Source organism: Octopus bimaculoides, chromosome 9 (assembly GCF_046866305.1).
Source record: "Octopus bimaculoides isolate indiv1 chromosome 9, ASM4686630v1, whole genome shotgun sequence".
Taxonomy (NCBI): Eukaryota; Metazoa; Mollusca; class Cephalopoda; order Octopoda; family Octopodidae; genus Octopus; species Octopus bimaculoides.
The window spans coordinates 72742435-72768314 of NC_142936.1; the positions used below are offsets into that span (position 1 = coordinate 72742435).

General features: G+C 37.1%; 1 protein-coding gene across 2 annotated transcripts in view; it reads right to left on the bottom strand.

Annotated features, from left to right (window-relative positions):
- Positions 1–3995: 3995 nt before the first annotated feature.
- Positions 3996–25880, bottom strand: part of LOC106869092 (protein VAC14 homolog) — a 221149-nt gene continuing 199264 nt past the window's right edge. The window contains exon 17 of one of the 2 annotated variants that reach the window (XM_089357704.1): positions 3996–4223. In XM_089357704.1, coding sequence (XP_089213830.1) covers positions 4094–4223 — 130 coding nt within the window. In that variant the 3' untranslated portion in view covers positions 3996–4093. The remainder of the gene's footprint in view (positions 4224–25880) is intronic. The other variant, XM_089357705.1, reaches the window with a different exon arrangement.

The following is a 25880-nucleotide window of genomic DNA, read 5'->3' on the forward strand; positions in this document are numbered from 1 at the left end:
TTGGCTTGCACCTTGCCACACACTGAAAAATAGACGTTAAAAGACACTATTACACCATAAACTCTCTGAGAGAAACACACCGCATAATAGGTTAGCAAAAGAAAGAAATGAATTAAACTTTTAGTTAACCGCGTACAAGATCCTTTTTCCAGCTTAAAGTAAAAAAATATTACCTATCGCCTTCATCAGCGCAGGTATTCCATAGCATAAATTTACGAGCATCCATGAATATGTGAACGTGCTGCGACTTTGCTCAACCAATACCCGTTCACACTCACAGAAATATACTGCGAAGTAGAATTCACATCTTTCTTTTATACCCATGTGTAGTGAGTCAAGATCAAGTCTGCAGTTAATACAGTTTTGATCAAGGAGTAAATTTTTCAAATATTAATTATAATAATAATAAAGGGTAAAAAATCATTAATGGTTTTTACCAGGTGGTCAGCACGGAAATAAAAACCTCAGAGGTAAATTTTACAAATATTTTATAATTACATACATAATTATAATAAGGGTTTGGATTGCACCTCACCACGCACTGAAAAATAGACATCAAAAGACACTATTACCACCATAAATTATAATTATGTATATAATTATAAAATATTTGTAAAATTTACCTATGAGGTTTTTATTTCCGGGCTGACCACCTGGTAAAAATCATTAATGATGTTTTTACCCTTTATTATATATATATATATATATATATATATATATATATATATATATATATATACATATATACATACATATATATTTATACACATGCACATATATGTATAAATATGTGTGTGTGTGTGTGATAAAACATACTCCAATGAAGCTGATGTTGTTCTGCGTTGGCAAGACTTTTAGTATGTAGTAAAATGAATAAAAACAAAAACAGTATAGTGAACTTGAAGGGGGGGGGGGAGTGGAAAATTCAATGGTTCAGACAGAGTTCTTCTTCAGGAGAAAAGCTGGAAGGAGTAGAGTCAGTTATTTTTAATTTAGCGGAGGTAAAACTCTGCTACCTCTTTTTAATTTCTCTCCTTTCGACTTTTCTGAAGAAGGACTGTGTCCAAAACATTGAATTTTCAACTCCTCACTGGAAGTTCATTATATTCTTTTTTATTAATTTTACTATATATGCACAAATACACACATGCACACACACAAATATGCGTGCATGCATGTGCTCATACACACACAAATATAAGCTGGTAGGTTGTCTATAAAAAAAAAACACACTCTAAGAGAGCTATAAAGCTGTTAGATTTTTATACTGTCAGGCAGTATATTCCAGGTTATGGTATATAACCATTTAAAAAGTTTCCAACGATTTCCAACTATTGCACTTGGCACTATTGAAGAATATATTCAATAAGTTTTGATGCACCCAAAGTCTGAACTGTTGTAGTTAAAATGTTGAACTGTTTAACTTTGGTCAGTTTTATTCAAGTGAAACCAATGCCAGAAAGATGACTTGTTAAAGAAAATAACATGTAAATGGTATTTTTGTGACCATTAACCCTTTTGATACCAACCTGTTTAAAACCATGCTTGGGTTTATGAAAGAAAACTTCCTGTTTTATCTAAATTAAAAACCTTCCATCAAAATGCAATGTTAATTTGTATTCCAAACACCAGCTTAATAATAAGTTATTTTTTTTGATTGTTCATTATTTTCAAAATGAATTGAAACAAAGGCAGAGTATTTCAACGGAATTATGATAACAAAAGTATTAAAGTGATCTAAATTAGTACCTTCCAATAAAAATATTTTGTTCCAGTCACCAGTCTTATCAAAGACAAAATTATTTTACTAAATTCTTCATTACTTTCAAAATTAATTGAAATGAATGCAGTATACTTCAACAGATATACGGTAGCAAAAGGGTTATAATGATCTAAATTAAAACTTTCCATCAAAGTTTCATGTTAGATTATGTTCCAAAACTAAGCTTAATGATGACAAAGTTATTTTGGTAAATTCTTCGATATTTTCGAAATCAATTCAAATAAATGCAGTGCATTTTAACAGAAATATGATTGCAAAAGGCATAAGCCTTAACCATGAAGTTCCAGGTTCAAATAACTGAGAACCCAGACCATGAGAAGAATACTATTAAGAAAGATATTTGACTAGCTCATTTAAAAAATGTGGGAGAGGAAGGAGGGGCATTGTTGTCACAGATGGGTTTCTTTGTAGTTTTGTCTTTTTTTTTTTTACTATTTACACTGAGCTTCTTCTAAAGGCAATCACATCATGATTTAATATTAAATATTAAATATTTTGTAAATACATTAATAAATACAGACTCGATTCATATTGGAATTGAATACTTTCTTCCCCTGTTTCTCTGTTCCTGTTTGAATATTTTACACTGTTGACATTCACAATATACACTCATACCTCAATATCATGGACCTCCCTTTCACAGATTTTAGAGGCAGCAGACAAAATCTCGCCATATCAACAACACCTCTTCACCATACATAGTAAGTCTGATTTTAAATAACAAATGTTGAATTTACTGTATTATAGTGTATATTTACAGTATACAGGTATTTTACACTGTCAGATTGGATAGTATGCTGGATTAAAAGTACAGTATTGTATTTATTTCTCTGTTTTCTGTAATGTAATTATTGATATTAGTTATTCCTAATGTAACCTAACCTTAATGATGGTATCTATGGACAATCAGCTTCATCTGACCGATGATCCCCACTTTTAGTCCATAGTACCAAGGTATGAGTGTATATGCATACATATATATATATATATATATATATATATATATACAAACTTATATATATATATAGGTATGTTTGTAAGTATACATATATATAGAGAGAGAGAGATATAGCTAGATAGATGTGTGTACATATATATGCAAATATACATGTATATACACATACAAACATATGTAAACATACAAGTGCACATACACAGGTATATGCGTGTGCATGTGTGTGTGTATATATACACATATATATATTTATGTGTGTGCGTGTGTATATATATATATATATAAGATATAGGCAACTCCTTTTACTAAAACCAGAGCATGCATTAATTAAAAATCAAAATTTTAAAAGCTGATGTTGGGTATACATGTACATACCACCTTTCTAGCCGTCCCCCCATAAAAGTGGAATAAAATTGGATTTGCAGTTTGATTTAATTATATATCATAGTCAGGCATTGTATGTATATGTTGCATCCATTGTATTCATGCAGGAAACATCTCGATACACACACACACATGCATGCACACACCAATATACATATATATACACACATATATATATATGTACACACTCATATGCAAATACACTCACACACACACACAAACATACTGTTTTGTTTACATGAATAATAAAATGTCTTCTGTTTTAACTTTTTCTGTTTTTCTTTTGTTTTACTCATTCATTATTGTGTTTTGTTCTCCATATATATATATATATATATATATATATATATATATATATATATATATATATGCATGTATGTAGGCATGTTTGTTTTCATGTTTAGTTAAAACGAAAACAATTGTACTTTAATCTTGGCATTACTCTGTACTTTTGTAAAGTACCAAATGTATTTTTCTTAAGCAAGAATACTGTTGACAGTGACTTCAAAGTTTCAGCCAGTTAAGCCATGGCTGGATGCGTTAACTGGCTGAAACTTTCAAGTCACTACCAGCAATACTCTTGTTTAAGAATAAGATATATATATATATATATAGATATATAATACATACATTACCCATACATACATATACATACATACATATACATACATACATACATACACACACACATATATATGTAATATATATGTAATATAAATACTATATGTATATTATATATATGCACAATAAATACTATATATATATACATATATACATATATATATATATATATATATATATAGATAGATAGATAGATAGATATATAATACATATATTATCCATACTATATGTATATTATATATGCACTATAAAAACTATATATATATATATATATATATATATATATATATGTATATATATATGTTGTATATCATGTATATTATATACATTCTATTTGTTTCTCAGTATCTTCACAAGACAATATTCAAATAGCGGTGGTTTTTTCTCGTCTCTCTATGCTTCTTCTGAACTGCCAAGAAATGGTTCAGCAACTCTTTGAAGTCAATCTGATTCACCAGCTGACGTTCCTCTTTCAGTTTCCTGTGTACAAAGAAATAGAAAAGAAAAAATAAAATAAAAAATCAGTGCAATAAATAACAACAACAACAACAGCAAAAAGAAAAAAGAAGCCTTTTTGACCGGGGGGGGGGGGGGGGGCTAGCCAATTACATTCACCCCCAGTGCTGAACTGGTACTTATTTTATCGACACCAAAACGATGAAAGTAAAACCGACCTTGGCAAAATTTGAACTCAGGATGTGAAGATGGAGAAAATGCCCATTAAGCATTTTGTCTTGTGTGAATACTACTACTACTACTACTACAACTACTACTACTACTACTAATAATAATAATAATAATAATAATCCTTTCTACTGAAGGTACAAGGCCTCAAATTTGGGTGGGGGAAGGAGGGGACTAGTCAATTACATCGACCCCAGTGTTTCACTGGTACTTAATTTATTGACCCCCCCCCCCCCCGGAAACGATGAAATGCAAAGTTGACCCTGGTGGCATTTGAACTCAGAACGTGAAGACGACCGCTAAGCATTTCACCTAGCGTGCTAATGATTCTTCCAGCTTGCCACCTTGATAACAATCATCATCATCATCGTTTAACGTCCGCTTTCCATGCTAGCATGGGTTGGACGATTTGACTGAGGACTGGTGAAACCGGATGGCAACACCAGGCTCCAGTCTGATTTGGCAGAGTTTCTACAGCTGGATGCCCTTCCTAACGCCAACCACTCAGAGAGTGTAGTGGGTGCTTTTACGTGTCACCCGCACGAAAACGGCCACGCTCGAAATGGTGTCTTTTATGTGCCACCCGCACAAGCCAGTCCAGGGGCACTGGCAACGATCTCGCTCGAAAATCCTACAGGAGCCAGTCAGGCGGTACTGGCAACGGCCACGCTCAAAATGGTGCATCTCATGTGCCAACCGCACAAGAACCAGTCCAGGGGCACTGGCAACGATCTTACTTGGCTTGCCGGGTCTTCTCACGCACAGCCCATTTCCAAAGGTCTCGGTCCGTAATAATAATATTGACAGCAACAATATAAAAACAATATGATGTCAAGGCTGAAAAAAACTCTGCTGCTTCAGCGTCTTGGCTGTAAAAATGTCAGTTAAGGAATGTGTCCATCACCTACGTGGAGGCGCAATAGCCCAGTGGTTAGGGCAGCGGACTCGCAGTCATAGGATCGTGGTTTCGATTCCCAGACCGGGCATTGTGAGTGTTTATTGAGCGAAAACACCTAAAGCCCCACGAGGCTCCGGCAGGGGATGGTGGCGAACCCTGCTGTACTCTTCCACCACAACTTTCTCTCACTCTTACTTCCTGTTTCTGTTGTGCCTGCAATTCAAAGGGTCAGCCTTGTCACACTGTGTCATGCTGAATATCCCCGAGAACTACGTTAAGGGTACACGTGTCTGTGGAGTGCTCAGCCACTTGCACGTTAATTTCATGAGCAGGCTGTTCCGTTGATCGGATCAACTAGAACCCTCGACGTCGTAAGCGACGGAGTGCCAACAACAACCATCACCTACATCTTTAATTTGCTAGTAACTAGAAGGCCTTTGGTCATTTAGCTCCTGTATCTGCTCATTCAAACTGACTTGGAGACTGAACATCAACACACACACACACCTATTTAAGCCACAATATATGGATTTAAGTAATCCGGTAGTACTCATAAAATAAAAAAAAAAGCTTCTTAATGTATCATTCTACAAAATATATAGAAGATATAGTTTGAAAGGCGGCGAGCTGGCAGAAACGGTAGCACGCCGGGCGAAATACTTAGGGGTATTTCATCTGTCTTTACATTCTGAGTTCAAATTCCACTGGTGACATGTAAAAAAGCACCCACTACACTCTCGGAGTGGTTGGCATTAGGAAGGGCATCCAGCCATAGAAACCATACCAAATCAGAACTTGGTGCAGCTCCCTGGCTTAAACCGTCCAACCCATGCCAGCATGGAAAACCAATGTTAAATGATGATGATGATAAAGATGATGACATTATACATACATACATATATACATATATATATATGTATAAACACATAGCAATAATAAAAGTGTGACAAAGCTCAGTTGTAATAGAAGTTAATAATGTGCTGTTTTGGTGATGGTGATGATGATGATGGTGGTGGTGGTGGTGGTGGTGATAATGTTGATGATGACAGTGAGGATGGTGATGATAATAGTAATGATGTTGTTGTTGGTGGTGGGGTAGATGATGACACTGACAATGGTGATGATGATGATGATGATGATAACAGCGATGACAGCAATAATGATAATAGTGATGACAGTTTAACAGAAACCCCCCCCCCCCCCCAAAAAGAGTTCAGCTTTTGACAAGGCAGTTCAAACGTCCACATAAGTTTGCTCTGGTGGAAAAGATGGTGGTAATGGTGATGGTGGCAGTTGTGGCTGTGGTGCTGGTGGTGGCGGTGGTGGTAGCGGTGGTAGTGGTGGCGGTGGTGGCAGTGGTGATGGTGGTAGTGGTGGCAGTGGTGGCGGTGGTGGTAGTGGTGATGGTGGTAGTAGTGGCAGTGGTGGTAGTTGTTGCAGTGGTGGCGGTGGTGGTAGTGGTGGCGGTGGTGGTAGTGGTGATGGTGGTAGTGGTGATAGTGGTGGCAATGGTGGCGGTGGTGGTAGTGGTGATGGTGGTAATGGTGGCGGTGGTGGTAGTGGTGATGGTGGCAGTGGTAGTGATGGTGGTAGTGGTGACAGTGGTGGCAATGGTAGTGGTGATGGTGGTAGTGGTGGCAGTGGTGGTAGTGGTGATGGTGGTAGTGGTGGCAGTGGTGGCGGTGGTGGCAGTGGTGATGGTGGTAGTGGTGGCGGTGGTGGTAGTGGTGGCGGTGGTGGTAGCAGTGGTGGCGGTGGTGGCAGTGGTTGCAGTGGTGGTAGTGGTGATGGTGGCAATGGTGGCGGTGGTGGTGATGGTGGCGGTGGTGGTGGCGGTGGTGGCAGTGGTGGCGGTGGTGGCACTGGTGGCGGTGGTGACAGTGGTGGTGGTGATGATGAAAAAAAAGAAAATGGGCCTTTGCTCTTTGAGTGAAACCTTTATGAATATGTAGCCATGTGTGTCTATCAGCTGGCAAAAACCAAAGAACCACCACCACCACCACCACCACCACCACCACCACCATCATCACCACCAGTGCCGCTACCCTCACCACTATCGAGCGGAATGCTCATAATGAGCATGTCTTCCCATTTCAAGACAAGTGGTAATTGAATTCTCAATAAACAGACATTACACTTACAGCTCTGTTTTCTGTTTCATTGCATATATGTGTGCGAGTGAGCGTGCATATGTGAGAACACACGTGTATGTGTGTATGTGTGTGTGTGCGTGTGTGTGTGTGTGTGTGTTTGTGTGTGTGTAGGCGTTCCTGCACAAATAAAACAGGCCAAACAGAACTAAAGTGAACATGATAGGAGCAACAATCAATGCCCTTTATTTTTTTTATTGTATTTTTGTATTTTTTTTTTATTGCGCTGTGTTGTTTTGGGAGGTTTTTTTTTGTTTGTTTGTTTTACTACTAATAGATATTTAGAGATGTTTCTTAAGACAGTTCTTATTGGGAGAAGATGGAAGAAAAAGGATGCTGCTGTTGAAAAAACCAACCACACACAGATGTCTTATTCACTTGTATAGAATATTCTCACAACACATGTAATGTGTGTGTGTGTGTGTGTGTGTATGTGTATATATATATATATATATATATATATATATATATATATATATATGCATGTATGTGCATATGCATGTGTGTGTTATCTTCATCATCACTGCCATCATCACCATCATCATCATCATCATATCATCATTGCCATCACCACCATTATCGTTATCATCATCATCTTCACCACCATCGTTATTGTCATCATTGAAAGCCTATGTTCCATGCAAGCAATGGTTGTTAGATGGTTTGACCGGGATTCTATGGGTCACAAGACAGCATCACACACCAACCCATATCAACTTTGGCATGGTTTCTATGGCTAGATGCCCTTCTGAATGCTAAAACTACTGTCATGAGGATGACAGTATTTTGTCCATCTTTATGCTCTAAGTTCAGATTCCTCTCAGGATAACTTTGTCTTTCATCTTTTAAGGGATCAATAAAATAAATACCAATCAAATACTGAGGTCGACGTAATCAACTAATTCCCTACTCCGATATTTCAGGCTTTGGGTCTATAGTAAAAAAGAATTATTAATATTATTTTTTAGTAAGGTAGCAAGATGGCACGACTTTGCCTTTCATCCTTTCAGGGTCAGTAAAATAAGTACCAGTTGAATACTGGGGGATAATATAATTGACTTCCTTGCTCCTCAAAATTGCTGGCCTTGTGCCAAAATAAAAAAGGAACATTGTTATTATTTATTATTATTATTATTCCAGTTCTATATTTAAGAGATGAGGAATTATGTACACTATTTACATTTGACGGCTATTTGTCCTCATCTTGTTTGTTGTTAACACAACGTTTCGGCTGATATACCCTTGAGCCTTCATCAGGTGTCTTGGGGAAATTTCGAACCTGAGTCTCATTCCTCAGGTATTTTTCGATGTTATTATTATTATTATTATTATTATTATTATTATTATTATTATTATCATTATTATTCAGGTCACTGCCTGGAATTGAACTTGGAATCTTGGGGTTAGTAGCCCGTGCTCTTAACCACTATGTCATAATAATAATAATAATAATAACGATGATGATAATAATAATAATAACCACAACATCGAAAAATACCTTAGGAACGAGAACCCAGGTTCAAAATTTCCCCACGACACCTGAAGAAGGCTGGAGGGTATATCAGCTGAAATGTTGTGTTAACAACAAAGATGAGTATAAACATCCGTCAAATGTAAATAATGTATTATTATTATTATTATTATTATTATTATTATTATTATTATTATTATTATTATTATTATTATTGCTATTGTTATTATGGTGAGCTAATTGAATCATTAGCACACCAAACAAAATGCTTAGGGGCATTTCATCTATCTTTACATTCTGAGTTCAAATTCTGCTGAGGTCAACTTTGCCTTTCATTCTATCGGAGTCGATGAAATAAGTACCAGTTGAGCATTGGGGTCAACGTAATTGATTAGCCCCCACAATTTAAGACCTTGTGCTTATAGTAGAAAAGGATCATTATTATTGAGCTTACATTCTGTCGAGGCTCACACACACACACACACACACACACAGAGTTGCCTATATATTTTTTCTGTCTTCAAAATCTCGTGTCCTCAAGTTTCTGTTTCATACTCTGCTGATCATTCATCTATCTGTCCATCTGTCTGTCCAGCTGTTAATTTGTCCAAGTTTTTTCTTGTCAGCTTGTCAAAGTATCCAATTCTATCTATCTATCTATCTATCTATCTATCTATACACACACACACACACACACACATATATATATATATATATATATATATATATATATATATTCTCTTTCTCTTTCTCTTTTACTTGTTTCAGTCATTTGACTGCGGCCATGCTGGAGCACTGCCTTTTTTAGTCGAGCAAATCGACCCCAGGACTTATTCTTTGGAAGCCTAGTACTTATTCTATCGGTCTCTTTTGCCGAACCGCTAAGTTACAGGGACGTAAACACACCATCATCAGTTGTCAAGCGATGCTGGGGGGACAAACACAGACACACAAACATATATATACATATATATGACAGGCTTCTTTCAGTTTCCGTCTACCAAATCCACTCACAAGGCTTTGGTCGGCCCGAGGCTATAGTAGAAGACACTTGCCCAAGGTGCCACGCAGTGGGAATGAACCCGGAACCATGTGGTTGGTAAGCAAGCTACTTACCACACAGCCACTCCTGCGCCTAGATAAATAAATATAAACATCCTTAACACTAACCATCCATCTATAACTCCCTCTCTCCATCTATCCATTTATCCACCCATGTGCAAGAAGAAACACAAAAAAAAATTTGAAAAATAAAAAAAAATATATTAAAACAAAACAAATAAAACAACACAAAAAAAAATCAAATTAACAATTAAAAAAAAGCCTCTTGATAATTTAAAAGAAGAAAACCAATACAAAACCTCAAAAAAAAACAAGAACAGCAAAGCTACCCAACAGAGATCTCAACTGCTTTGTGACCGAAGCCTGTTTTGCAATATTATCTTCATTATCTCTTTATGCATTTTACCACCCAAGTATCCCTGAGTCAAGTAATTGAATTATTGCATGTCTTCATCTCTCAAAATAGAACTCGTTATGGTTAATAAATTTACTATCATCAATATCATCAGCACCGGCACCATCATTATAATCAACATCATCATCGTCATCATCATCACCATCATCATCATTATCATCATCATCACTACCACTACTACAAGCATCATCACCATCACCATCATCATCATCATTATCACTGACATTGCCATCACCATCAACAGCAAAAACATCATCATCATCATCACCATCACTAATACTGTATTGATCCCTGACATGCTAACTCTTCCTCCCCATAACATGTCCTCTGGAATTTCAATGATGAAAACTAAATGAGTTGGGAATGACTGAGAGAAAGCAGAATGAAATTAGCTAGCTATGAAGAACAGAGGTTAGAGGGAGAGGACACAGCATATCTCTGGTGAATGAGGATGGAGTAAAAATATTGGTGAATGACCCTATGTTAATTGATCCAGTGGCCTTTCTCTGGATGTAACCAAATATGTCTATATGTGTAGCAGCAATGTCCTGCGATCTGGGAGCAATACACCACAGTGGTGGCAGTACTGTAGCAAATCCCAGTGTAGTAGTAGTAACAATAAAGGCTCAGAACAAGGGAGCGATGCTGAGTGAACCAGGGGATAAGGTGTGATTGTAAGTGAATCCGTGTGTGACATGCCTTTCATGAAGCCATCAACTCATGGCAGTTTAACTCTTCAGCATTCAGATTTACTCCATCAAATGTAACGCTTATTTTATTCTTTTAGTAATTTGACTGTGGCCATGCTGGAGCACCGCCTTTAGGCAAACAATGTGGCACCGCCTTTAGGCAAACACTGCCTTAGGTGAACAAATCGACCTCAGGACTTATTCTTTGTAAACCTAGTACTTATTCTATCGGCCTCTTTTGCCGAACTGCTAAGTTATGTGTATGTAAACACACCAACATCAGTTGTCAAGTGATGGTGGGGGACAAACAGACACACAAATATATATATAAATATATATCGAGAATAACCAGCCAAAATTACAAGGATAATCTGGATCTCGACTGAAGAGAGAAAACTCCGAATGACCTGTCCATGTTTTCTTTGTATCATCTTTATCATCTGTCTGTATGTTTTGTCCCTTTCTTGTATCACCTAACTGTCTGGATGTTTTGCGTTCTTATCCCATTCTGTATTATTTATACATACATATATATATATATATATATATACGACAGGCTTCTTTCAGTTTCCATCTACCAAATCCACTCACAAGGCTTTGGTTAGCCCATGGCTATAGTAGAAGACATATGTCCAAGGTACCCTGCAGTGAGACTGAACTCAGAACCATGTGGTTGGGAAGCAAGCTTCTTACCACACAGCCACTCCTGCACCTTATTCACATTGTTTTCAGTTAATCATGCATTGTCTCACAGCTTCAAGATTTCGATGATGTGATTGTATATCTTTAGGGTAGGTGTTAGAGACTGGATCTGAACAGTCTGAATAAAAAACAGGTGGAATATTTAGGCCGGATACAGCCAGTTTAGATGCAAAAGAGTTAAGTGGAATATCAATAGGACAATTCTCACAAGTCAGTAGCAGAAGGGTCAATGCAGGTAATGGGCATTGTCCTTTCTTCTAGATCAAACTAATACAAAAAAAAAAAAAGAAAAGAAAAGAAAAGAAAAAGAAAACATAGGCACAGGCATGGTTGCATAGTAAGGAGCTTGCTGGCTGGCCAACAACATGGTTCTGAGTTCAGTCCTACTGTGTGGCAGCATGGGCAAGTGTCTTCCACTATAACCTTGGGCTGACAAAAGCTTTGGGAGTGGGTTTGTTAGATGGAAACTGAAAGAAGCTTGTCGTGTATGTGTGTGTGTCTGTCTGTCTGTCTCACTAACACTGCTTGACAACAGGTGTTGATGTGTTTACATACCTGTAACTAGCAGTTCGGCAAAAGTGACTGATAGAATAAGTACTAGGCTTAATAAATAAGTACTGGGGTTAATTTGTTCAACTAAAACCCTTCGAGGTGGTGCCCCAGCATGGCCACAGTCAAATGACTGGAATATAAAGAAGCCATTCTCTACTTCTTAGGATCTGAGAAAAAGAAGAGAGTTGTTGTCATGGTAATTATTGTTGTTTTTAGTTCCTGTTTAGCAGCCCTTATGATCAAAGACATTCCAGCCTTGACCATCTCGTCTTTTACTCCTCCCCATCATCAGGCATAGTATAAGTGAAACTACTTTATCGAACAATTCCTCCTTTGTTTGCAGAAGGTGAGAAGGGAGTGATTTGAGGGAGATTTAGTTGCAATTTCTAGCAGGCCTAATGACTGTATAGAGCCCCCCTACCCCACCCCTCTGTGACTGTTAGTGCCAGCTCAGATGGTGGTTGTGGTGGCAGCGGTGGTGTTAGTGACGATTATTGTTGCTGTGGTGGTGTTGATAGATATAGTGGTAGCGGTGCTGGAGATAGACGTGGCTGTGGTAATGGTGCTGGCAGTATTGGCGGTTGTGATGGTGGTGGTGATGCTGGTGTTGGTAGTGGAGGTTTGGCATCGGTCTAAGACAAGATGGAAGGAACCGTTTGTTTATATATCTACCACAAAGAAGCAACAGTAATAAATATTAAAAAGTCTAAGCAGAAATTCAAGCCAAAAGACAGGCAAAATGTTGTTGTTGTTGTTGTTGCTGCAACCACTACTGTTACTGCTGATGATGATGATGATGACGATGGTAATGATGATGATGATGATGACTGATTGATTCACTTAATGACATTTTGGTCAATGCCAGAGAAGATGGAACAACACAAGAAACTTTGTGGCAATGCAAGAAAATGAAAAAGAAAAAAAAAACGAAATAAAATTTTTACAAAAAAAAAATAAAATGAAAATTTTGGAAAAAATAGAAAAAAGAGAAACTTTACTTATAAATATGATGTTTGTTTTATGGTGGATCAGTTTTAAAACAGTAGCTTTTATTAATGCCCAGACTAGCTATGTAAAGAAAACACATACCATTTTATATGACACACACACACACATATATATATATATATATATATACACATGTACATATGTAGTACACACTGGCATCTCAAAAGTAAGCAGACCTCACTGTGGGTGATGCCAGTGTCATATGAATGGCACCCGTGCTGGTGGCACATAAAAGCATCCGTTACATTCTTGGAGTGGTTGGCATTAGGAAGGGCATTCAGCCATAGAAACCATACCAAATCAGATTGGAGTCTGGTGTAGTCCTTCAGCTTGCCAGCTCTGGTCAAACCATCCAACCCATGTTGGCATGGACAGCAGATGTTAAATAATGATGATGATGATGATGATGATGATATATATATATATATATATATATATATATTATATAAAAGGATATAAAGACCAAAGACCTCCTTCGCTCACAAATCATGAATGACCATAGGATTGCACCTAGAAAGTTACCCATCAAGGCACGAGTTCAGGCAAGGTTGTTTGTGGGAGACTAGCAGTCACCCATGCATACCAGCCTCCCCTCTCCCCATCACCGATGTTATCCAAGGGAAAGGCAAAAGCCGATATAGCATAGCACCAATGACATTGCAACTCATTTTTACAGCTGAATGAATTAGGGCATGGTCTGGGAATTGAACTCACTATCTCATGATTCTGAGCCTAGTGGTCTCACTATTAAGCCATGTACTTTATATAAACAGAGGAATAAGGATTTTTAAATTCAGGCAGTTATCTTATGAGCACTCTATTGAAAGCCAAACTTGGCTAACCACATCAAATAGTAGAAAACATGAAAAATCACATAGAATAAAACAAATTGTACTCCTTTTCATTGGTAAATCCAAAGTCTACCCTGAAGAATTTTGTACAAAATTCCAGAGTATATTAGAAAGAATGGAGAATTATATGTCTTAAATCATGTAGGAAATAGGCACAGGAGTGGCTGTGTGGTAAGTAGCTTGCTTACCAACCACGTGGTCCCGGGTTCAGTCCCATTGCATGGCACCTTGGGCAAGTGTCTTCTCCTATAGCCTCAGACCAACCAAAGCCTTGTGAGTGGATTTGTTAGATGGAAACTGGAAGAAGCCTGTCATATATGTATATATATATGTATGTATATATATATATATGTATGTGTGTGTGTGTGTGTGTGTATGTTTGTGTGTCTGTTTGTTGCCCCAGCATTGCTTGACAACTGAGGCTGGTGTGTTTGCGTCCCCGTAACTTAGTGGTTCGGCAAAAGAGACCGATAGAATAAGTACTAAGCTTACAAAGAATAAGCTCTGGGGTTGATTTGCTAGACTATAAAGGCGGTGCTCCAGCATGGCCGCAGTCAAATGACTGAAACAAGTAAAGGAGTAATTAAAGATGTATAATTCTTCATTCTTTATTATGACGTATATATATATATATATATATATATATATATATATATACCAAAACAAGAGATTGGAAAGATTTTTGATATTATTTATTCACCATTACACATGGAGGGTTTAGTCAAACAATTCGACCCTGGAACTTGTTTTTAAAGTCTGGTACTTATTTTATTGGTTTCCTTTGCTGAACTACTAAGTTAGAGAGATCTAAACAAACCCACACAAGTTGTCAAGCAGACACAAATTGGGCGGGCGGGGGGGCAGTGATTGTTATATTCTGAGTGCTTCTCTTAAACATCACTGGTGTAGAAACAGTGATACTGTCGGTATTTTTCCTATAAACAAATGATCTGGAAGCTCTGTACCTTCAAAACCAATTGTAAGGAAATGCCCTCTGGTTGTAAAACAGGAATGGGTTAACAAGAGAAAGGGCAAGTATGAAAAAAATGGAGGCAAATGAATGTGTGTGTGTGTGTGTGTGTGTGTGTGAGAGAGAGAGTAGCACATCTTTAGTCTTCCCCCTCAAACATGAAGCATTCATGCATTTATCATGAAAGTACTTGATGAATAATTCAATTATATTAAACTAGATCTATGACAGTCATCTACATGAAAAATGGAACAGAAATTTATGAATCTGAAAGTCTATTCGTGTGTGTGTGTGTGTGTGTGTGTGTGTGTGTGTGTGTGTGTGTGTGTGTGTGTGTGCGTGCGCGTGTATGTGTGTTTGTGTGTGTGACAATGTTGCGGTATCTGTATCATGGTATCAACAACACTATCTGATGTTATACATGGCTGATCACAATAAGCTTTGCATTGTTTTAGCCTTTGAATGACCCTACCCTGCTGGCTAGGCAAGCAGGCCAACATTCCCTCTAATTAGAAGGCTATTTTATCACAGTGTAACCCATTTACAGCTGAGTGGACTGGAGCAACATGAAATGAAGTGTTTTGCTCAAGAACACAACATGCCACCCAGTCTTGGAATTGAACTGACAATTTAGCAATCATGAGTGCAACACCCTGACCATGAGGGCACACACCTTCACACACATATATACCTATATATTCATTTGTCCTTTTATCCGTTTACTCATTTCAGTCATCTGATTGCAGCCATTCTGGAGCACCACCTTGAAGGGTTTTAGCAAAACAAATCAACTCCAGGACTTTTTCTTTGTAAGCCTAGTACTTATTCTCTCAGTCTCTTTTGCCAAACCGCTAAGTTATGGGACATAAACACACCAACACCAGTTGTCAAGCAATATGAGGGAACAAACACACACACACATATATACAATGGGCTTCTTTCAGTTTCCATTTACCAAATCCACTCACAAAGCTTTGGTCACAGTGAGGCTATAGTAGAAGACACTTGCCCAAGGTACCACGCAGTGGGCCTGAACCCGGAACCATGTGGTTGGAAAGCAAGCTTCTTACCACACAGCCACACCTGCGCCTATATATATATACATACATACATACATATATATATATATATATATATATATATATATATATATATACACACACACACACATATATATACACACATACATATTTACAAATACATATATATTTGTTTATATGTAGTTATTTCTATTTATTTATCTACCTAGACACACACACACACACACATCCTACTAACGATAAGATGGTTATTAAATTATTTATTATAGTCTCCTTGAACTTGGACCAAGTCCAATGTCTGCAAGTGGAGGATATAATTCTATAATTAATTGAAAGTACTCCATGTCTTAATGGGTATACTTCCATAAAACATACCTCAAGTAAGTACTACCAACTGTACTCATCACTGGCAGCATTTGAATGCTTTCTGCTTCCGTCAGATTCCCATTCACATCTAGATTGCTTTATAGCAGGGGTCCTCAACCATTTTTTTTACCTAAGGACCCTTTTTGATTACTATTTCATTCTGGTGGACTCCCCAGCCATTTGATGTTTAAAGATACTTCTTTCAAAATTCCTATTTCATTTTTCACACCTTGTGTAAGATGAACACTGTAAAAATTTAGTGAAAAAAATTGAGGTGGTTTCTTACAGTAAATACCAATGTATAATATACTCTTTTACTCTTTTACTTGTTTCAGTCATTTGACTACGGCCATGCTGGAGCACCGCCTTTAGTCGAGAAAATCGACCCCAGGACTTATTCTTTGTAAGCCTAGTACTTATTCTATCGGACTCTTTTGCCGAACCGCTAAGTTACGGGGGACGTAAACACACCAGCATCGGTTGTCAAGCGATGTGGGGGGGGGGGACAAACACAGACACAAACATATACACACACATACATATACATATATATATATACATATATACGACAGGTTTTTTTCAGTTTCTGTCTACCAAATCCACTCACAAGGCTTTGGTCGGCCCGAAGCTATAGAAGAAGACACTTGCCCAAGATGCCATGCAGTGGGACTGAACCCGGAACCATGTGGTTGGTAAGCAAGCTACTTACTACACAGCCATTTTTTCAGGGGTCCTTAAAATACTACTTTGCTGGGTGGACTCTCCAAAAATTGTATATGGACCCTCAGGGGTCATATGGATCCCAGTTGACAACCACTGCTTTATAGAAATATTAAACTGACCCCTAGTACTTGACTGGTGGTTTATGTTTTTCCCTGACTCTCCCCCGCTCCCTCTGCTTTTTCCCTCTCTTAACTTGATGAATGAAAAGCAAAGATGACCTCGTTAAGCATCCAAGTTGAAAATGTAAAAACAGTTAAAAAATGTAACTAAGTGCAGCAGTCATTTTGCCCAACACTTTCTCAGGCTCTGGTACATTTAAATTGCTAGAAATAGTGAAACTTCCCTTGAATGGCACCCCATCGAAACTATTGTCATTTGCAGTAGCAGCAGCAGCACGACCACCACCACCACCAACACCATCATCATATTTGTCAACACTACCACATTCTCTTTCTTGCTTTTCATCTTCTTCATTACCATTGTTTATCAAAACACTTCTGCTCTTTGTGTACCAAAAAAAAAAAAAAAAAAAATTGCTTACCAACCACATGGTTCAGGGTTCAGTCTCACTGCGTGGCACCTTGGGCAAGTGTCTTCTACTATAGCTTCGGGCCGACCAAAGCCTTGTGAGTGGATTTTGTAGACGGAAACTGAAAGAGGCCCGTCGTATATATGTATATATATGTGTGTCTGTGTTTGTCCCCCCAACATCGCTTGACAACCGATGGTGGTGTGTTTACATCCCCGTAATTTAGCAGTTCAGCAAAAGAGACTGATAGAATAAGTACTAGGCTTCCAAAGAATAAATCCTGGGGTCGATTTGCTTGACTAAAGGCGGTGCTCCAGCATGGCTGCAGTCAAGTGACTGAAACAAGTAAAAGAGTAAAAGAGTTCTAGCGAATCTTTTCCATCTTCTCTCACAGCACCACCACTACAACCACCATGACCACCATCAACACCACCACCACCACAATCACCATGACCACCATCAACACCACCAACACCAAAACTACCACTATCAATACCACCATGACCAACACTACCATTAGTACCAAGCACGGATGCAGTTAGAGCTAATTATGTCATCTTGATGAAAGTTAACCAAAAATATTTTTAAAAATGCCAAAAATAAAAAAATAAAAATAAAAGAATTTTAAATGAATAATAGAATAAAAAAGAAAAAAACTGTTCTTGGGCCACATCACAGTAACCCTCCGCTCGTTCAGTCTACTAAAACACATCAAGTCATTTAGTGTGTAGACTAAGAGATAAAATACAAAACTAGTGCTGACAATAATCAACTGTTAATGAGGCTGTTAATTATGGGTGTGGCTGTTTCTGATATGTGTATTTATACGCACACACACACATGTGTAGATATCTATCTATCTATCTATCTATCTATCTATCTATCTATTTCGATAGATATTATATATATATATATATATATATATATATATATATATATATATATATATATATATATATATATATATATATATATATGTAGATATATTTATATGTATATATAAATATACATATACATATATAAATATACATACATATATACATACATATATATATATAAATATACATATATATATTTACATATATATACATATATATATTTGCATATACATATATATAAATATACATACACATACATATATATATATACATACATAGATATGTATACATAACAGTATCAACCAGACAATTGGATGTTGTTATACATCGGTGATCACACTGCACATCAAACCATTTTAGGTTTCAAATGATGTCACCTGCCTGACTAGGTAAGCAGGCCAATATATATATATATATATATATCAGAAACAGCCTAAATAAATAAAAAACAATAAAAACCAAAGATCATGATTAATAATGATAATAATAAAATTGATTTCAAATCTTGGCACTAGGCCAGCAATTTGGGGGGTAAGTTGATTACACTGACCCCAATACTCAACTGGTATTTATTTTATTGAGTGGGTTAATCAATACTATCAACCCCACCAATTAACCCTGAATGGATGAAGTGCAAAGTTGACTTTGGTGGAATTTGAACTCAGAACATTCACAGACATAATGAAATAGTGTGAGAGGCATTTGGTTTCATGGTTTATAAAGATGAGGAGGAGGATGAAGAGAAGGAACAGAAAGCAAATGAGAAGGAGGAGGAGGAGGAGGAGGAGGAGGAAAAGAAGAAGAAGATGAAGGCAGAGGAGCAGATGAAGGAGCAGGCAAAGCAGGAGTAAGAGACGAGGTGAGAGGGGGAGGAGGTCGTAGGAGGAAGTAGGAGGGGGAGGACAAGGGGAGGATGGAGGAGGGGGAAGAGGCAACAAAGGCCATCTTGTGGGGAGGCAATGATGATGATGATGATGATGATGATGATAGAGATGATGATTATAGTGATGATAATGATAATGATGGTGATGATGATGACGACAATGATGATGAAGATAAGGTTGATGCTGCTGCTGATGATGATCATCATCATCACCATCATCATCACCATCATTATCATCAAGGTGTTCTATTTGGTTGCGTTGCTATGGCATGTTTTTTGACAAGGTAGGATTTCTGATACCAACCTAATCTTGGAATCTAGTAACCATGGTGATGTGTAAATATTTACCTTCTAATTAGAAAACAGGTTATTTGATCTTTTGCAGGTAAATTCCTTTCCTAATAGACATCAGAGAGTGAGTGATGCCTCTCTCTCTTGCATAGGATAATAAACTCAAGAGTGAGTGAAGCCTCTCTGTGAGTGTATATAAGTGGGTGTGTCTGCATACATCTTAATATGTGTATGTGTGTATGTTAAAATGTAGGTATAGGATTGTGCTAAAATGTGTGAGAAGGTGGGGAAGTACTTATGTGTATGAGTGTGCGTGTCTCTGTTGTGGTGGTGTGTGTGTGTGAGTGTATGCACTCATATGTATGTGAGTGCATGTGTGCACTTATATGCATATGTGTGTGTGTATATTTGTAGTGCTTATATGTACTCATATATATGTATATGTGCCCTTACACACATGTGTGTGTGTGTGTGTGTGTACTCATACATATATATATATATTACTCTTTTACTTGTTTCAGTCATTTGACTGTGGCCATGCTGGAGCACCGCCTCTAGTCCAGCAAATCGACCCCAGGACTTATTCTTTGTAAGCCTAATACTTATTCTATCGGTCTCTTTTGCCGAACCGCAAAGTTACGGAGACATTGACACACCAGCATCGGTTGTCAAGCGATGTTGGGGGGGGACAAACACTGACACACAAACACATATATATACATATACATATAAACGACAGGCTTCTTTCAGTTTCTGTCTACCAAATCCACTCACAAGGCTTTGGTTGGCCCGAGGCTATAGTAGAAGACACTTGCCCAAGGTGCCACGCAGTGGGACTGAACCCGGAACCATGTGGTTCGTAAGCAAGCTACTTACCACACAGCCACTCTCCTGCGCCTATATATATATATATATATCTTTTATATTTTATCTTTTACTTGTTTCAGTTAGTAGACTGCGGCCATGCAGGGGCACTGCCTTGAGGAGTTTACTTGAACAAATTAATCCTAGTACTTATAACTTTTAAGGCCTGGTATTTATTTTATCAGTTTCTTTTTTGTCACTCTGCTAAGCTACAAGAACCTAAACACACCAACACTGGTTGTCTCGTGGTGGTCAGGAACAAACGCAAAGATGCACATATATATACACACACATATATGTGTGTGTGTATATATATATATATATATATATATATATATATATATATATATATATATATATATATATATATATATATTATATATATATATATATATAAATTTAGATTCAGGTGAATATGGTACTTAAGTTTAGGCACCAGAATTTAGTATGGTATTATCCATACAATTTCAAAATAATGTGATTAAAATCAAAATAAGCAACAAGGATATGCAAACCTCTCATGGAGGTCAATTTTCCTCCTTTTTTTACTTGGCCTGTCTCTCTTGTTATCCTGTCTCTCTCCCCCTTTCTTTTTGTCTCAAATCAAAATAGAGAATTTACATTAAGACACAAGTGCACATGTACACACACATACCATTACATATTTAAGCATATATATATATATACTAATGAATGCACAGTTACACTTATGAGCACACACACACACACATATGAATACAAATATGCATATACACATGCACACATGTGCATATGCATGAGTGCACACACATATATATACAAGTGCACATACTCCCCTCTCTCTTTCTCTCTTTTTCTTTGAATCAATTGTGTGGCACGATGAGAATCAAAAGGAATCAACTACAGCATCCCTTTCTCAAGAAACAGAGAAGGAGTTAAGCAAAGAATGAACAGCTTCTTCTCAATTAAAGAAAAATAACCCACAAGAATTGATACAATATTGAAAGATCCAAGAACACACCAATATACAAAACAGAACCAAAAGTATCAAAGAAGGTAAAGAAGAATTTGAAGGATCAAGAATTATTAGTGACAAGAGTTATGGAGTCAAAAAGCAAAACAAATGAGACAAGATGTCTGTATGTTGTCTGGCATCATGTCATATCTTGCCAAAGTAGATTTGGTTCCACTAAACTCGAGTTCTATTTAGTAACAACAAACAATGCCATATGATAGATTTTGGTTGTAATGAGCTGACCATATTTATAAATAAAAGTCTTCACCTGCAAAATATTCAGATCAACAGAGTTGTTCTGTATTGAGAAACGTGTTACAGGAAATAACAATGACAACAACAAAATCAACAGCAGGATGACTAGAATGCCTGGAGTGCTTGTAATAAGCTTCAAAACATCTGGTAATTGAATATTTCAATCTCAACAAAGCTGGTCTTTTTCAATTGCTTCTGTAGAGTGTATTCTTTGCTATGGAGTTAAAGCCTGAATTCTGAAGGAAGACCTTCAAAACCACCTTGATGATGGAGACAGCAGGGTTTACATAAGAGACGAAATCATCTCAAGGTGCAAGCACAAGACCAAAGACATTTATGAATACACTTCACCTATTTCTATGCTATTACTGTTCAATGTAGGGTAGGCTTTGCTGGCTGCTACTACAGTGCTGAACAGCAGACCATTGGATACTATAGTTTGGACACTTTCACACTTTTAACAGAGGATGAAGATCTTTCAATCTCATTCATGTCATTGGCTGAGGCACAAAATATGAAATTCTAGATTTATGAATGTTAATGAGGACAGATTCATGACACAGAATTCTCATACATATGTACATACATAGGCACAGGTATGGCTGTGTGTTAAGAAGCTTGCTTCTGAACCATATGTTTCTGAGTTCAACCCCACTGCATGGCACCTTGGGCAAGTGTCTTCTACTATAGCCAGAGGCTGCCTAAAGCTTTGTGAGTGGATTTGGTAGATGGAAACTGAAAGAAGCCTGTTGTATGTATATATATACATGTATATATTTATGTGTATGTGTCTGTGTTTATCCCCCCCCCCCCATCATCGCTTGACAACTGATGGTTGTGTTTTTATATCCCCATAACTTAGCAGTTTGACAAAAGAGACCAATAGAATAAGTACTAGGCATTAAAAAATAAGTCCTGGGGTTGATTTGTTTTCAACTGAAAACCCTTTAAGGTGGTGCTCCAGCATGACTGCAGTCTAATGACTGAAACAAGTAAAAGTAGAGTGAGGGGAAAAATAAAGTTATTTCTACAAAATTCCACATGGCAAATAAAAAAAAATTTCTTTTAAAATAAAACAACATAATTAAGAAGAATAAATAATAAATAAAAAGGGATCATTGGGTGGTGGTGGGGAAACAGTTATTTCTGGATTTATTATACAAAGCACCAAAGCTATTTTTCCAGTGTTTATTTCAAACTTTTAAAGCAATTTTTGGTCAACAAGGAATAAATAAGCAATGATTTAGGTCTTACTGACTTGGACTAACTAAAAAAAAACAAAACAAAACAAAAAAACCTTAAACCCAAACAAATAAACACAAACATTGCTAATACATAAATTAATGAAAAATAAATTAAAAACTAAAATAAAATCAAAAACAGCCTTACTTTTAGATTTATTTTCCAATGTTTTACTAAAACTGCTTTAAATACAAATTGGTCTTCATTAGAAACTGAAGAATCTTAACCAATTCCCAAAGCCGAAACATGAAAATAAACTTCGGTTACTTAGTGATAAAAGAATTCCATTCAGTCAAGAGCCACGTGATGAAATAACAAAGTAGTGAATTATTATTATTATTATTATTATTATTATTATTGAGTGAAAGAGCAGTGCATGCCATCAATGTGACACTGGGGTAAAATATACGATGCCCAGTATACCCATCATGACTACCCATCTGATAAGGGTACACGAAGCTCATGCATCACAACCATATGTGTGTGACATGGTGATTTCATATCAAGATAAACAGTGCATGACCTCGCAGGTGGGGCCCAGTTAGGATTTTCTTCAGGTTGAGTAGCCCCTCCTGCTCAAAAGGTCCCTGAATAAGGATTGTTTAAGGATGTTGAATGAAACACCCATTATCATTATTATTATTATTAAGGCAACATGCTGGTAGAATCGTTACCATGCCAGGTGAAATGCTTAGCAGTATTTCATCTGCCGCTATATTCTGAGTTCAAATTCCACCAAGGTTGACTTTGTCTTTCATCCTTTCAGGGTGTACTGGGGTTGATGTAATCGACTATCTCCCTCCCCCAAAATTGCAGCCCTTGTGGTAAAATTTCAAACCATTATTATTATTATTTTGTGGTTAATAAATCAAATACCAGTGAAACACTGGGGGGGGGGGGGGGGGGGGTTATCAATGCAATTGACTAGTTCCCCAAAATTTCAGGCCTTGTGCCTTTAGTAGAAAGGATTATTATTATTATATCATCATTATCATCATCATCAATGATTATGATGACAAGCGAGAAGAAAAATTACTAGAGCAACAACAACTATTACTGCTTACAAAGAAGTCAATCAAGACAAGACCAGCTGCAGCAGCAATGACAACAACAACAACAGCAATAATATAAACAAACATTAACATAATACAATAGAACAAACCATACAACAACAATATGAAACGCAAGCAAAATCTACCAAACTACTACTGCTACTACTAGTACTACTACTACTACTACTACTGCCGCCGCTGCCACTACCGCCACCACCACCACCACCACCACCACCACCACCACCACCACCACCACCACCACCACCACCACCACTACTACTGCAGCAGTAACATAACTGAAAGTTAATGGCAGTGTTCCAACGTGAGTTTTTGAAATCCTTCTAAAGTAACTACAAATAATAGTAATAATAATAATAATAATAATAATAATAATAATAATAATAATAATAATAATAACTATATAGCTAAAATAGATAAAACTCAAAGTAAACAATAATGAAAGTAAGATGGATAATAAATATGGAGTATAAGATTTTTGGTGGTGAGAAACAAACAAAAAAAAACAGCTTTGAGATTTTTTTTTTTTTCCTTTCCTTCTAAAAAAAACACACAATCGAGAATATGAAAAAACCTACAAAATGTGATAAAACACATTTGGCTTTCTTCTCTCGAAACATAATGATTTATATTGATAAATCATAAATAAGTTTGCATATGCATACATCTTTGATAAACCTACATTCAACTTCACTGTGTATATAGAACACTGGACAACTAGTTTCAAATGATTGCTGCCATTTTATCAAGAATATATACACTTATGTTTGTCCTGGATATGACTTCAACCCTTTGGCAGCCATATTCAACCCCAAAATATTCGACCTGTTTTGTGTTCAAACTTTCCAGATCAGGCCTCTCATACTACACTGTAATACCATTTTCAAAGCTACAAGATAATGTATGGTTAATTCAAAACAAGGCTGTGCTTGAGAGGACCTGTCAAGTCAAGTGAAATAGTTGTGGTAATTGGCAACCATGCTGGTGGCACGTAAAGAACACCTTTCAAACATTGGGCCTCATGGAGGGAAAGTGGCTGAGTTACTTTTGAGTGTTAGGCCTCACAGAGGCAATGACTGAGACCTTGCAGTCGTGGCAGATATCGGTGTCATGCAAATGGCACCCGTGCCAGTGGCATGTAAAAGCACCCCAGTGTCACAAAAATGGCATCTGTGCTGGTGGTACGTAAAAGTACCTATTACACACTCAGGAGTGGTTGGCATTATGAAGAGCATCCAGCCATAGAAAACCATGCCAAATCAGATTGGAGTCTGGTGCAGCCTTCTAGCATGCCAACCCAGTCAAACTGTCCAACCCATGCCAGCATGGACAATGAACATTAAATGATGATGATGATGATGATGATGATGATGATGATGATGATGATGATGATGAATGTGAATAAATAAGCAATATAGACGACAGAATAATCTGAATGCTAAAGGGTTAAACTGCATCTGGTAGAGGGCCACTGGTTTGGAATTTTCAGGGTTTTAAGGAGTGTGGAACCACCTCTTAGCCATTGATGTTCCCAGGTCTACTCTGATCTA